Source organism: Lithobates pipiens, unplaced genomic scaffold, assembly GCF_037356315.1.
Source record: "Lithobates pipiens isolate NorthernLeopardFrog02 unplaced genomic scaffold, aLitPip1_a1.2 Scaffold_25, whole genome shotgun sequence".
Taxonomy (NCBI): domain Eukaryota; kingdom Metazoa; phylum Chordata; class Amphibia; order Anura; family Ranidae; genus Lithobates; species Lithobates pipiens.
Window position 1 is genome coordinate 42,354,349 of NW_027507787.1, and position 14,886 is coordinate 42,369,234.

The window sequence follows — 14,886 nt, forward strand, 5'->3', positions numbered from 1 at the left end:
TAAATAGTGACACTTACCTGTCCAGCGCGCCCGCGATGTCGGCACCTGAAGCCGATCGCTCGCTCGGCTGCCGGGTCCCGCCGCCATCTTGGGTATGGGAATCAGGAAATGGAGCCTTTCGGCTTCATTTCCCGGTTCCCTACTGCGCATGCGCGAGCCGCGCGGCGCAATCCGGACGGTCCCCGCTGCCTCTGGGAGCTGTGTGTTTCCCAGCAGGCAGCGGGGCACTTGCTGAAGGGGGCGGGCGCTTGCGGAACGTACGCCCTGTTCCGCAGAGAGCTAGCCCGGAAGTGGGTGCAGTTACCTGGATTCCGATGAGCGGAGGTCCATTTTAGGGTGGACCTCCGCTTTAAATACAGAACAGGAGCCTGCACACCTGAGCAAGACTGAAGTTAAGGCTGCAGTTTAGCATTGACTACCTTGTGCACTGGTCATTCATGTGGAAAGCTCCTGCATCTCACTGTTGAACATGTTTGCACTGCTAATCTCAAAGGAAAAAAACAGCTATAGAGACAGATTTTCTAACCCTCTACAGCTGACAGTTAGTGGGTTTCTGGCTCCTATTAGAGACATATGACTGCCACTTGATCTGGGCAACATGCAGCTCTACAAACAAATGGCCACTGTCCCCACCTTTGCAGAAAGGAGCACATGGAAGGGGGGTGGGGGGGGTTATAGGTGGGGGCAGTGGCCATTTGTTTGTACTGTTGGAATACTGGTGAAGGAACGCACTGGACACCTCCTCTGCCATTGTGCTATATGTTGAGTGCTCAGAGTGCCCTTGTGTCTTAAGAAAGGGTGAGCTCCCTCCAAGGCTCCCCTGCCTTCTCCCTATCCATTATAATGCATGTGCAACAAAAACAAATGTAGTCCATAGGACTTTGAATGAGGTGAGCATGGTGGCCAAAAAAAGGGGAAATAAACATGGTTACACAGTTTATTAAAAAAAGTATGACCAACATTTATGAATAAATACATAGACATGTAAGCCAAGTTTAATGAAGACAGCATAATACAAATGCTTAAAATCATTAACATATGTTGTTGTTTAGGATATAAAATGTTATACAAGCATCTATAACTCAACACATTTCATGTGCCACTGCTCGCTTCTTCAGGAGTAGATCTTTATATGCAGTATATCTAAAAAATAAAGTATCAATGTGTATTACAGGCAAGCGCCTGTAGATGGCGTTAGGGGTGTAGCTTGCGGCATTTGCTGGGGGATTTAAGTAGGAGGGTTAACATGGGGGGTCCTTTCTTCACACTGTCTTTTCATCTCACACATGGAGGACATACCTATTGGTAGGCACCATTTATCCCATTTTCTGGGATAATCCTATGTACATCCTCCCATCCTGCACTCTAAGATACGCTTAACTGTTTTCCTCCTGCTAAAGGTTTTTTTATTTTCATTTGTATCACCTATACCTCCCGTTTGCCACTCTACATCTTTTTAAGCACCTTTTCCTGGCAACTCACAGCACTCTCCCTCTATTTTTATGTCCACTGCATTGAGGGATTGCTCTTCATAACATGTAGATTTATCCACTAATGTTTACTATCTGCTATTGCAGTATTTACTAGATTATTTAGACATACACATACCTATATTGCAGCTGCCAATCCTGAACATTGAGGGACATCATTGGATACACACTTTTTTTCCTGAGCCATGTCCGCTCTCCATGTGTTTCCCTGTGGGTTGCTGCCAGCTCCATCCCTTCAGCTCCCAGGCTAGACATATCCCGAGGCCGCCTCCTGAGAGACCACTTTTTGGAATCTTGGCTTTGCCAATTTGTAAGTATGGGGCTTTCTCATTAAGGCCTCTTTTTTCAAAAAAAATATTTTTACTCTGATATACATTTTCAATTGATACTTTATTTTTTAGATATACTGAATATAAAGAGCTACTCCTGAAGAAGTGAGCAGTGGCTTGTGAAACGTGTTGAGTTAAAGATGCTTGTATAACATTTTATATCCTAAACAACAACATATGTGAATGATTTTAAGCATTTGTATCATGCTTTATTCAATAAGCTTGGCTTTCATATCTATGTATGTATTCATTGTGTTGGTCATACTGTTTTAATAACTGTGTAACCAAGTTTATTTCTGCATTTTTTGACCCTCATGCTCACCTCATTCAAAGACCCTTGAGCTACATTTGTTTTGTTGTATTCGTTTTAGGGGTGGAGGTGTGTCACAGGTAGCACCAGACCTTTTATTTTACTTTTTATAATGCATGTGCTTACACCGTGGAGGCTCTTAAAATTTAGAGTTAAGACTGCAGATAATACTAGGGTGCTGCAAAGTGGCTCTGCAGCTTACGCATGTATTTGCAAAGGTGTGCAAACTAAACCCCTGTTTTTAACGCATACTATTAGATGGGATAATTTGGTTGGTTGCAGACTGGCTGGTAAGTTTAGCTGGGAATTTCCTTTGGTTTTGTTTGACATGTGTCATCCTTCCATGTGCACCTTGCTGCAAAGGCCAATTATAGGTGGGGGCAGTGGCCGTTTGTTTGTACTGTTGCAATACTGTTAAGGGGATACACTGGACACCTTCGCTGCCATTGTGCTATATGCTGGGTGTCCAGAGTGCCCCTGTGCCTTCAACCACTACAGCTCCGGAAGAATTTACCCCTTTCCTGATCAACCATTTTTTGCGATACGGCACTGCGTCATTTTAACTGACAATTGCACAGCCCTGCGACGTTGTACCCAGACAAAATGTATGTCCTTTTTTTTTTCTTTTGGTGGTATTTGATCACCTCTGTTGTTTTTATTTTTTGCGCTATAAACAAAAAAACACACCGATTTTGAGAAAAAAACACAATATTTTGTACTTTTTGCTATAACAAATATCCAAAACAAAAATAATTTCTCCATCAGTTTAGGTCGATGTGTATTCTTCTACATATTTTTGGTAAAAAAATCGCAATAAGTGTATATTGATTGCTTTGCACAAAAGTTATAGCATCTAAAAAATAGGGGCTAGATGATCAGAGCTAAAAATATCTACTGGTTACTGTATAAATGTCACTGGCAGGGAAGGGGTTAACACTAGGGGGTGATCAGGGGGTTAAATGTGTTCCCTAGATGTGTTCTAACTGGGGGAGGGTGTGGCTGACTGGAGGAGGAGAGAGATCTTTGTTCCTACTAGGAACACAGGATCGGTCTCTTCTCCCCTGACAGAACCGGGATCTGTGTGTTTACACACACAGATCCCAGTTCTCGCACTGTCACGAGTGATTGCGGGTTCCCAACATCATAGCACTCGCTGGGCACATGCGGCGGCTCCGGGAACAGGCTGCGAGAATGCGCACCTGCTACGGCTTCTTAAAGAGCCGACATACAGCTACTGCAATCTGCAATCACTGAGCAAAAAATGATATCACCTGTGATGTATTTCAGTTATCTTGCAAAACTGGCCTGTTAGTGGGCCTTGAGGACAGGGTTGATGACCATTGGGCTAGAGTGATAAAGCTGCACAGTGAGTAGGAAGCAGCATATGTATCAAAACTGCATTCAGATATTCAGTTAATAAAAAAAAAGACCACTTTGCTTTATTGGTTGACTTGTTTATACACCTGCCTGTATTCTGATCATAGGTGTGCACAGCCTATTGCATTAGGGTGTACACCCCAAAGCTCAAACACACATGACTTTCTCTCCAGCCTTTGGCTGCACTGGACATTGAATGAATGGAAAGTGCCCTGTTCATTCATAAACTGTAGCATAGAAAAGACAGTGGAACCTTGGATAACAATCATAATCTATTCCAGGAGAATGCTTGTAATCCAAAGCACTCGCATATCAAAGCAAGTTTCTCCATAGAAGTCAGTGGAAAGGAATATAATTAGTTCTGCATTGACTTCTATGGCATGCAATACCGCATGTAGCCAGAGGTGGGGGTGCTGGAGAGCCTTGAAAATACACGGGGACAGCTTGGCTGAACTCGGAAACCCTTGGAAAGGCTTGGAAACACTCGGGAACAGAGTATTTCCGAGTGTTACTGAGTATTTTTGAGTGATTCAGAGAATTTCCAAAGGGCTCTGAACCATTCCGAGTGTCATCGGCGCCCCCACACCTCTGGCCAAATACGGTACTGCACACCACATTAGCTTGAAGTTTGCTCATTTTGCAAGACAACACTCGCAGACTGAGTCAGGATTAAAAAAAAAAAAAAAGTTGTCGTCTTTCAAAACGCTCGTTAACCGCATTACTCGTTAACCAAGGTTCCACTGTACAGTTTACTATGCTTCGGGTATGAATGGACAGTGATTGAGTGTGTTTACTGGGTTCATATAAAAAAGGAAGGGGCCGGTAAATTACATATTGACTAGCCCTTTCCCTGCTCTCCATCCTGAAACATTCCCTGCAGCAGTTGGGGGGAGAGGAGGGGAGGGAAGCCAGCAGTGCTGCAGGGTGGTCAACAAGGGGGGGGAGCGGGCAGTAGGGGGAATAAGTACCGCACACAGTGATTAGAGTGTGTCCCTGCACACCTGGCACACCCCCTGCGCACGCCTATGATTCTGATCAAAGTCAACTGTGAAAAACCCCCCTTATAATTCTAAAATCCCAAACTTCCAATGTAACCGTCTAATAACAACCCTAATAGGACTGTGGAAAAAGTCAAGTAAAGCTCTCAAAATGATTGCCTTTGTCAGTATATGCATCTAAGGAAATTTCAGGCATATGCTTTTTAAGCACTTGCTAAACACATTAATGCTTATATTTTTCTCATCACAGATAATTGCCGGACACAATGCCAGCATCCCAAGTTTTCTCCTCAAGGATCTGTCAGAAATTTTAAGCACCAATCTAAATGTTACAGTAAAGGAGCGCGTGATGACTGAAACAATACTGAACAAACTGGAAATGTGCAAGAGTAAACTTGGTGAGTAGAAAAGGGCACACTGCTTCTCTTGGCGTTATTGTTATGTAGTCATATTGGTAACAAGGTAGAAATAATTGAAACAGTTCAATACCAGGCACTTTCCCCCTTCCTGCCCAGGCCAATTTTCAACTTTCAGCCCTGTCACACTTTGAATGACAATTATGCAGTCATGCTAAACTGTACCTAAACAAATGCAAAGTTAGAATAAAAAATGCAAAACAGGGTTTGAATGAGAAAAAGCAATGTCTCTGTGGCTCATTTAGGGTAACATGTGGCTATATAGCAGGGTTCACTGGGTGCCGCGCGCTTTAAAAAAAAAAAGAAGAAATTAACTAGCAAGACCCAATGAAGCATAGAGACGCCATAAAGAATCTTGGAAAAATCTTAAAAAACGAATGCCACTGTAGAAATATAAACTTAGCCTATCTTATTTAGCTTCAGTGAGAAACTCTGCATTCACTATTTTTTTTATTCATGTCTGGGGAGTAATTGATCACCCCACAAGGCTGATGCTGAAGTTCAGCATTAAAACAGAACATCTGGTACTGCAGACTGATTTCTTCGACTAATTTCAGGCTTCAGTACTATGTAGGACAATGTACAGAGGTCAGTAGTATGTAGGACAGTATGCAGGAGTCAGTAGGATGTAGGGTAGCGCACAGAGGTCAGTAGAATGTAGGGCAGTGTACAGAGGTCATTAGGATGTAGGGCAGTGTACAGAGGTCAGTAGAATGTAGGGCAGTGTACAGAGGTCAGCAGTATGAAGAGCAGTGTATAGGGATCAGTAGAGCAGAGGACAGGGGTTCCGGATGGTATAGTAATGGGGGGTCAGAAGGGCATGGTACTGGGGCATCAGGAGGGCACGGTGCAGGGAGGTCAGGAGGGTACAGTACTAAGGGGCCAGGAGGGGTAGGCATTGGGGGGTCAGAAGGGCATGGTACAGGGAGATCAGTAGGGTACGATACTAAGGTACGATACTGTATGTATATAATGTTTGGGGTTTATAAGTAATTTTGTACCAAAAAATACAGATTTTAAATTGTAAGCAACAAATGTCAGAAATAGACTTAGGGCCGGTTCACACAGCGAGGCGCGGCGAGGCGTCTCCGACTTGCCTCGCCGCGACCTGCGGGGACCTCAGCGGCGACTTGCAGAGGACTTCTGTATAGAAGTCAATGCAAGTCGCCCCCGAAGTCGCCCAGAAGTAGTACAGGAACCTTTTTTCTGAGTCGGAGCGACTCGAGTCGCTCCTCTCAGAACGGTTCCATTGTACAGAACGGGGGCGACTTGCGGGAGCGAGGCGAGGCGAGTCGTGTCGCCTCGCATCGCCTCGCTGTGTGAACCGGCCCTTAGGCATGAAAGGGTTATTGATCATATATAGTCAATGTTGTCACCCAGGACCCCCACTAACTTGTTTACAATTTAAAACAAGCTAGTGGGTGGCCAGAATCTGTAATTTAGTGGTGATTGTAACAGCTCAAAAAAATAATGATGTTCGGCTACAGCAGCCAGAGGTTCAGTTGGGCTATTAAAGTGGGCAGTTCTGGTAATGTAGTTTGCCCATTTGGCAAACCGCAAACAGCTAGGATTCGGGTCAAACTCATGCCTCTTTGCCCTAAATTCTTTGCTGAATTCTATTCCCACACTTTAAAATATACCCAGATATAAAAGAAAAAGCAACAGTAGTTATAATAAAACAATAAAGGTAGTGAGTAAAGCAAATGCACATGGAGAATTGAAGACAACAGTCAACAGATGGAGTATGTAGTGACTGCCTCAGTAAAATTAGGTGAAAATATGACATTTATTGAACTTGTTTCGCAAACCTCTGGTGTAAATAAAGACCAAGTGAAAATACAACCCTTTCAGGCGCTTTACAGACCTGCCTTCAACAAAATTATACTTAAAAACGTATTATAAAACTGAAAAATTATTCTAATGTTCTGTAAAAATAAATAAATAAATGTAACAATATATGTTACTTTGTTTATGCTTTCTTGTATTTCAGTATTGACTTATTTCATTTTCCTAATTTATTTTGCATATAGGGACAAGACAGGACACAGTCCCTGCAGAGAAAACAGCGGGCAGTTATATAAATTCAGAAGATATACTAAGGGTATTGTATTTATTTAATAATTAATTTCATTTAAAAAGTTGTACAAAAGTAAGCCAATTTGGTCCTGTACTTCAGGGGTAGGCAACCTTTGAGAAATAAAAAAACCTTTGAAAAATAAATTTATTTAGTTACTCCCGAAATTCATTTTTATTTATTTTGTTTTGTTAAAAAATGCATTCGTCCGAAAATCCGAAATAATTAAGGTCGAATCTGTCATTGAAAGCTTATGATGTCTGTTGAATGTTCTAACCCCTTCCCGCCGAGTGTACGCAGATGTGCGTACTCTGCTTCCGGGGGGTATACCGGGATGATACCCGCACCTGCAGGCATCATCCCAGTACCGTTTTTTTCAGCAGGTGATTGGCTATCCAGGCATAACAACCGATGCGGCTAAAAGCCGCTCGGCTGTTATGCCGGAGGAGCGGGAGGGGACGTCCCCCCTCCCGCCGCCTCCCGCCGCTGTTACCAATGCTCCCGCTCGATCGGGAGCACCGATTCATGTTCTGCTGCATCCGGCTGCTGGGGAGGAACTGGAATGACGCCGTAATCGGCTTCGTTCCAGTCTCCTCATCGTAAACACGGAAGCAACGTCATGACGTCACTTCCCATTTACTCGGCTGCCAATGGCGCCGGATTTAAAAAGATATACGGTATTCAGAATCGCCGTTTTCAGCGATCTGAATACATTGAAGTGTAAAGGAGGGGTGGGGGGTCTTTTAGACCCCCGATCCCTCCATAAAGAGTACCTGTCACCACCTATTACTGTCACAAGGGATGTTTACATTCCTTGTGACAGCAATAAAAGTGATCAAATTATTTATTTTTTTAAAACAATTTAGTCATTTTAAAAGAAATAAAAGAAATAAAAAAATAAATTTTTTTTTTAAAACGCCCGCCTTCCCCGCGAGCTCGCGAAGCAAAGAAAACGCATACGGAAGTTGCGCCCGCGTATGTAAACGGTGTTCAAATCACACATGTGAGGTATCGCTGCAATCGTCAGAGCGAGAGCAATAATTCTAGCACTAGACCTCCTTTGTAACGCTAACCTGGTAACCGTAAAAAAAATTTAAAGCGTCGCCTATTGAGATTTTTAGGTACCATACTTTGTCGTCAATCCACAAGTGCGTGCAATTATAAAGTGTGACATGTTTGGTATCTATTTACTCAGCATAACATTATCTTTCACATTATGCAAAAAAATTGGGCTAATTTTACTGTTTTTTTTTTTTTATTCATGAAAGTGTCCCTTTTCCCAAAAAGTTGCATTTAAAACACCGCTGCGCAAATACCGTGTGACATAAAATATTACAACAATCGCCGTTTTATTCTCTAGAGTCTCTGCTAAAAAAATATATATAATGTTTGGGGGTTCAAACAAGGGGGACTGGGTGTCAGGAGGGCATCAGGGGGTGAGTCTCGGGAGGGCATCAGGGGCTGGGCATCAGGGGGTGGGTGGTAGGAGGGCTGGGTGTCAGGAGGGCATCAGGGGAGTGGGTGTTAGGAGGGCACCAGGGGGGTGGGTGTCAGGAGGACTGAGGTGTCAGGAGGGCATCAGGGGTGGGTGTCAGGAGGGCATCAAGGGGGCTGGGTGTCAGGAGGACTTTAAAGGGCCTGGGTGTCAGGAGGACATCGGGGGGGGGGTGTTAGTAGGACATCAGTGGGGTGGGTGTCAGGTGGGCTGGGGCATTAGGAGGGCTGAGGTGTCAGGGGGCTGGGGTGGAGAGCACAGAAGTTTTTTTCAATGCAGAGTTGCGCAGGGAAGGTGCAGTTGAAAACCTACATGTCCATCCAGCAATTCTCTTTTACCTTCCCACCTGGAATCACCAACAAGCCCCTTAGATCGGGGAGGAGGGCCGGTGGGGATGAACATGGAAGAGAAAGAGCTTGGGTGTGTTCAGAGAAGAGCCCAAACCTGCCCGAACGATTCCGGAGGCTTTCCCCTGCTCCGCAGTTGCACATATGCAAGGTGCAGGGGGCTTCTTCGGCAGCCTAGGATTCGGTGTCTGTGCGCCTGTGCCACATGCACATGGAGCTCAGGTGAAGACCAGGCGGCAACACTGGGACGTGCTGTCACCTGTCAGCGATCGACAGGTAGTTCGCGATCGATGGGTTGCCAACCTCCGTGTGTACATTAACCAATATTGACACATAAAGCTTTCAGACACGCATCCATAATTTTTATGTTATATATTTTCTAAAATAATACTGTGCGGTCTTCTATCTGGCCAGTAATTGGAATTATACTACTTGTTGGCTAACTCGTAGTGTTTTGGAAATACTTTGTCTTTGTACTTTATTACTATCCAAAAGAATTTTGTTGTATGCGTGCATATAAATTTACACATTTAGTAGAAGACTACAATAGTAGGGAATATGAACTGTCTAATTCATAAGCCACGACAATTAAAAAATACAATGTTACAGCATTATCTGTGGTCTCCTTGCAGCTGATTTTTCCTTCAAAAATCAATCAGAAAATAATAGAACATATATTTAGCAAAAACAGATTCCCTTTTGTTGGTAGATATCAGGCATTGGATGTGTTTAAAAACATGTTTCCAAGTCTTTCGCTAGATCATGAGACAAGGTCCCAAACTCTGGGACTTATAGTGGACCTGAGAGACCTGATGGCTTTGCATAAATGTTGACGTAATGTGTAAAAATAATGTACATGTTGCAAATTTGCTACAGGAAAAAGTGTGAATTATATGGTTACATCTCAATTATAAATGAAATGTCTTTTTCTTTTTTTACAGGGTTATATAGATGAAGGTAAGAATTTTCTCCAGAAAAGTGAACATATGAGACAGAATTAACATGAATGAAGTCTACACTTCTTTTCTACTTTTCTTATCGACAGAACAATTTGTGAAAGAGCAAAATGAAGATCCGAAGGAAGAAATTTGCAAGGATAATGTAGAACTGGTATAGCAACAACAACAATATTGACTTGTTTATATATGAAATATCAAAGTACAGACATGAAAGCAAAGAAACAAAATTTGATAGTTGGGAATCAAACAACTGTTAGAAAACAAAAAAGTTTTTTCCATTACCGTTGTTTATCACATTTGGCTTTGCAATATGATTAATTTAATACATATGTTGACTGACGGATCAGTCTGAAAGATGCTGAGAATTGTTTATAGCCCTATAATAGCTAGATCAAATCAAGCATTACAGGGAAAAGCTTCAGAAAATGGCATGTATGTGACCACTTTTAGAGCTTTTGGGTTCCCTTTGTGCCAGTTCTCTGCAGGTTGAATGGAACTTGACTGGTTTATCTTGAAGCTGCCAGAAAGATTGAGAAAGTACCCAATGCAAGGCAATAGGTTATGTTTTTGAACCTTGTCCCAAACTATGAAAATCTGTGGATTATGATAACACGAGCTTTTGACACTCAAATCATAAAATCTCAAAATGTTCTAATCATCAGAGAAAATGCTTAAATCTCCTCCAGAATTTGCTCTTACTAGGTCATGTAAGTCTTGGAGTTGATACTATACTATACAATTGTTGCTTTCAAATAGGTTTTCATTTTGAACCTACATGCATTCATTAATCACTTCAGCCTTGGAAGATTTCCCCCCTTAATGACCAGGCTATTTTTTGAGATACGGTACTGCACCACTTTAACTGACTATTGCGCGGTCATGCTATGTTGTACCCATACAAAATGTATGTCTTTTTTCCCCCCCACAAATAGAGCTTTCTTTTGGTGGTATTTGATCACCTATGTGTTTTTTTATTTTTTGCTCTATAAACAAAAAAAAGTCAATTTAAAAAACAAAAAACAAAAAAACAATATTTAACTTTTTGTTATAATAAATATCCAAAAACAAATTTGTTTTTAAAAAAAAGTCTTCATCAGTTTAGGCCAATATGTATTCTTCTACATATTTTTGGTAAAAAAAAAAAATTATTATTTTAAATTTTTTGTACTAGTAATGGCGGTGATCTACGATTTTTATCGGGACTGCAACATTGCGGGTGACAGATCGGACACTTTTGACACTTTTTTGGGACCATTGACACTTATACAACCATCAGAGCTATAAAAATGCACTGATTACTGTGTAAATGTCGCTGGCAGGGAAGGGGTTAAAACTAGGGGGCGATCCAGGGGTTACATGTTTTCCCCCGTGAGTGTTTGTAACTGTGGGGGGATGGGACTGACTGGAGGAGGAGACATATCGCTGTTCATAATTACTACGAACAGCAGATCTGTCTCTTCTCTCCTGTCAGAATGAGGATTTGTGTGTTTACATACACAAATCCCCATTCTGGCTCTCGTGCCTGCGGGTGGCTGGTGGCCTGCTATGGCTCCTAAAGGAGCCGATGTACAGGTATAGAGATTCGTGGGAATAAACCACTTTGCTGACATATATGTGCATGAGCCAGTTGATAAGTGGTTAAGATATACATCTAAACTGTTTTCTTTTTCTTTTCATTTTGGATGAAATAGGGACCGGTTGGAGCCTCTGTTATGTTATTATTGCTGTCTGTGTCCGCAATAGGGATTTTTTCTCTTTTATTTGTCCCAGTGACCACTGTCACTAGAAATACGATTAAAAGAAAAGTTTTTTTTTTCATTTTTCTTTTTTTTTTAAAATCAGACTTACCTAGGTGGATGCAGCATCGGTCCAATGCCGCATCTGTCCCTCTCCGGCTCTAAGGCTGAGAATTGGTCAAACGTCACTAATTGCTCGGTTCTCATTGCTCCCTGATCAGAGTGCGGGTGACTGTCAGTTACCCGCTCTCTGCTCTGTTTGCCCATGCTCACCAAAGTGCTGGGCTGTGGAGGTGGTGGGAGTGGCTGGCTCAGGCTCTTATCGGCTCGCTGAGAGGCTGAGCCGGGTGCTGGTCCAGGGATCTGGGTGTTTCCTGACCATATGGTCATGGCCTTTCCCTAACCTGGACAGGCTCTGTGACATCAGCTGGAAAACAGGTCACAGGAGTACAGAATTGGTACGATTCTATACTGCAACAATATAACTTCTGTGTATGTATACAGGAGTTACATCTTCCTGGCTAATCAAGATTGGCAAAAACTTGTGTGGCATGAATTGTGTGGCACCATGAATACAGCAGTACACGTGTAATCCTGATATAACACTACGTTTTGTTCTATGGAAATAGATTTTGTGTTCACACTGCTTTATATCCCTTAGGTAAATGGCCAGCTTATTGAGACAGTCACAGTGAAAATGAGCCTGAATACCAGGAGAATACTACAGCAACTAAATCATGAAAACATTTTAACTGTGAATGAAATAAAGAGTGAGCACTACAAGACCATTCTGGTATGTCATTATTGCAATTTTTTGTATTATCCTGAAGTAGTACAGTATTACAATAATAGCTGAAAATTATCATATTTTGCTTCTAAGGTCAGTTTGTAGTGAAGATAATAAATCATGATTACAGCTCCAGAGCCAGCAACTCCCATAATTCTATATTTATTTAAAATTATGTTGACAGTTGGTTCTAAAATGTGAGAAAGGGCAAAGCGGGAGTTAATAACACTGTAAGGGCTCAGGCTAAACCAGATTTAATACCCCTTTATAGTGCCATTCGCCATTAGTAGCCACTGTTTGAAGTTTTATATATTTGCACTGGTACTTGGGTGTCCCTCAAATTTTTGGGTGTCCTTAGAACTAGCTGGACTATGGTAACGAAATAATAGCTATGACAGTGGCGGAACTACCAGGGTCCCAAAGGTTGCACTTGCGACAGGGCCCTGGCGTTCCACCACTGTTGGGGGGCCCCAGTGGGGTTGCTCACCACAGGGCTCTGAGCTGAGAGCGTCTTTCTCCTACAGCCCAGAGCCTGCAGCAACAGTTTCCCCTCATTCCTCCCTCGCATGGATGGGAGAGGAGAGAGATGATCTGTGCCTACGTCTCCCGGTTCCCACCCTTCTCCTCCTGTGTGCACCATGGGAACTGTGAAGCTAAGCAGCTGAATTTGATCATTCACAATTCCTGTGGTTCACACACAGGAGGAGAGGGACTGGAGGAGAAGGAGCAGATCAGGTCTCTACTCTCCCATCTGTGTGAGGGGTGAGGGAGGGGGAACTGTCATTGCAGGCTCTGGGCTGTATGAGAGAGACACTCTCAGGTCAGAGTCCTACTGAGGAGGCACTGATGATGGGGCACTGATAGGTGGCACTGATAGGCAGCACTGATAGGCTGCACTAATGGGCACCAATAGGCGACTTTAATGATCACTGATTGGTGGCACTGATAGGAAGCACTGATAGGTGGCACTGATAGACGGCATTGATGAGCACTGATAGGTGGTACTTAAAGGCTGCACAGATGGGCACTGATAGGTGACATTAATGAGCACTGATAGGCAGCACTGATAGCTGGTACTGATAGGCGGCATTGATGAGCATGGATAGACGGCACTGATAGGCAGCACGGATAGGTGGCACTGATGGACACTGATAGGCAGCATTGGTGAGCATTGATATGTGACACTAATAGGCTGTACTGATGGGCACTGATAGGTGGCACTGGTCATCAGAGCACTGATGATCAGTGCCCTGATCATCAGTGTAAACAATGTACTGACAGTCTTGCAAGGTAACGGCTCTCCTTTCCTCACACAGACACAGCTTTGGAGGAAAGGACTGCCGATAACCGGCAAGTCTGTTTACATGTGATCAGCTGATCACATGGTAAATGGCTGCTGTGATTGGCCCTTTACAGTGATCTGTGATTAGCTGTGTCCAAAGGTTAGATAATCAGATACAAGTGGAGTACTACAGGAAGCAAAGATGAAATACATGCACTCCCAGAGCAGTGACTGACCCTCTAATATGCCTCATCAACAATGTAAGACATGGATAAACAACCAAGACAGTCAATGAGGAGCACAAGACTTGAGTAACTGTATGTATGGAAAAGTGTGCACCTGCACAGGTGAAAATGCACAGTAAAAACCATGTCATATTTTCAGTTCTGGAAATGGGAGAGATGCTTAGGTATCAGCCCGAGAGGGATTCATAAAATAAGGCTTCCTGTGCCATGTACTACAGAACTTAGAGTTGAGTGTGCAGAGAAATAAAGGATTTTACAAGAAGGCAATCCTTCTAGTGTTTATCCTTAAAAGCAGCATCAATTCGGAGCCGATATTTCTGTGATTAGAAATTTTCATTGGAGCAGCCTCAGTTACTGTTTCTTTTTGTTTCACAGATTTCAAAACTATGTGATGGATATAAGTGCCAATTAAGTAAAGTCACTTCTGATACTGGTATAGACCAGCTGTTGTCCTACTTTGAGCAGATCACTTCGGCTTTGTTAAGATTACACAACCACAATATCGTGCACTGTGATTTAAGATGTGATCACATATACATAAATCAAGAAAAGGTTAGTGTCATGTTTTTTTTCATAGAGAACTGATTACAACTTTGGAAATACTAACACATTCTTTACATGAACCTGTGTTTTGCCAGTGTAAGGCAAAGCAATAGGTACTACCAGTAGCACATACTTACCATCCTTATGCCCCCTACTGGCAGTAAGGAAAAATCACCAGTACTTCCAGTAATGGGGAACATGTGACTCTTACATGAAAAAGTTAGTGCTTGATGGTTGGCTGCATATTGCTGGGAGAGCATCCTTAACACTGTGCTTCACCCAAGTCATGATACGCTTAAATGAAGCCCCCTATCTTTTTTTCTGAGGTAGTGAAAAAGCAAAAATAAGGTAGCAGCTGGTAGGCCACCTTAATGTGAACCTGTTGCTCAGTCTTGCATCTGTTGCTTTTTTCCCCTAAATTTTTTGGAAAAAGACAATGCACTCATCTCAAATAAAAACTCCAGCACATCAAGCACATGAAATCATATGTCTGTATTA

The 14,886-nt window shown here is 42.7% G+C and overlaps 1 protein-coding gene across 1 annotated transcript in view; it reads left to right on the forward strand.

Moving 5' to 3' along the window:
* LOC143930229 (uncharacterized) overlaps positions 1-14,886 on the forward strand; it is a 44,762-nt gene that overhangs the window by 5,839 nt on the left and 24,037 nt on the right. Inside the window, exons 3-8 of the mRNA XM_077454364.1 lie at positions 4,755-4,902; positions 6,951-7,021; positions 9,778-9,793; positions 9,882-9,946; positions 12,193-12,324; positions 14,221-14,397. Of these exons, the coding sequence (XP_077310490.1) occupies positions 4,755-4,902; positions 6,951-7,021; positions 9,778-9,793; positions 9,882-9,946; positions 12,193-12,324; positions 14,221-14,397 (609 nt within the window). The remainder of the gene's footprint in view (positions 1-4,754; positions 4,903-6,950; positions 7,022-9,777; positions 9,794-9,881; positions 9,947-12,192; positions 12,325-14,220; positions 14,398-14,886) is intronic.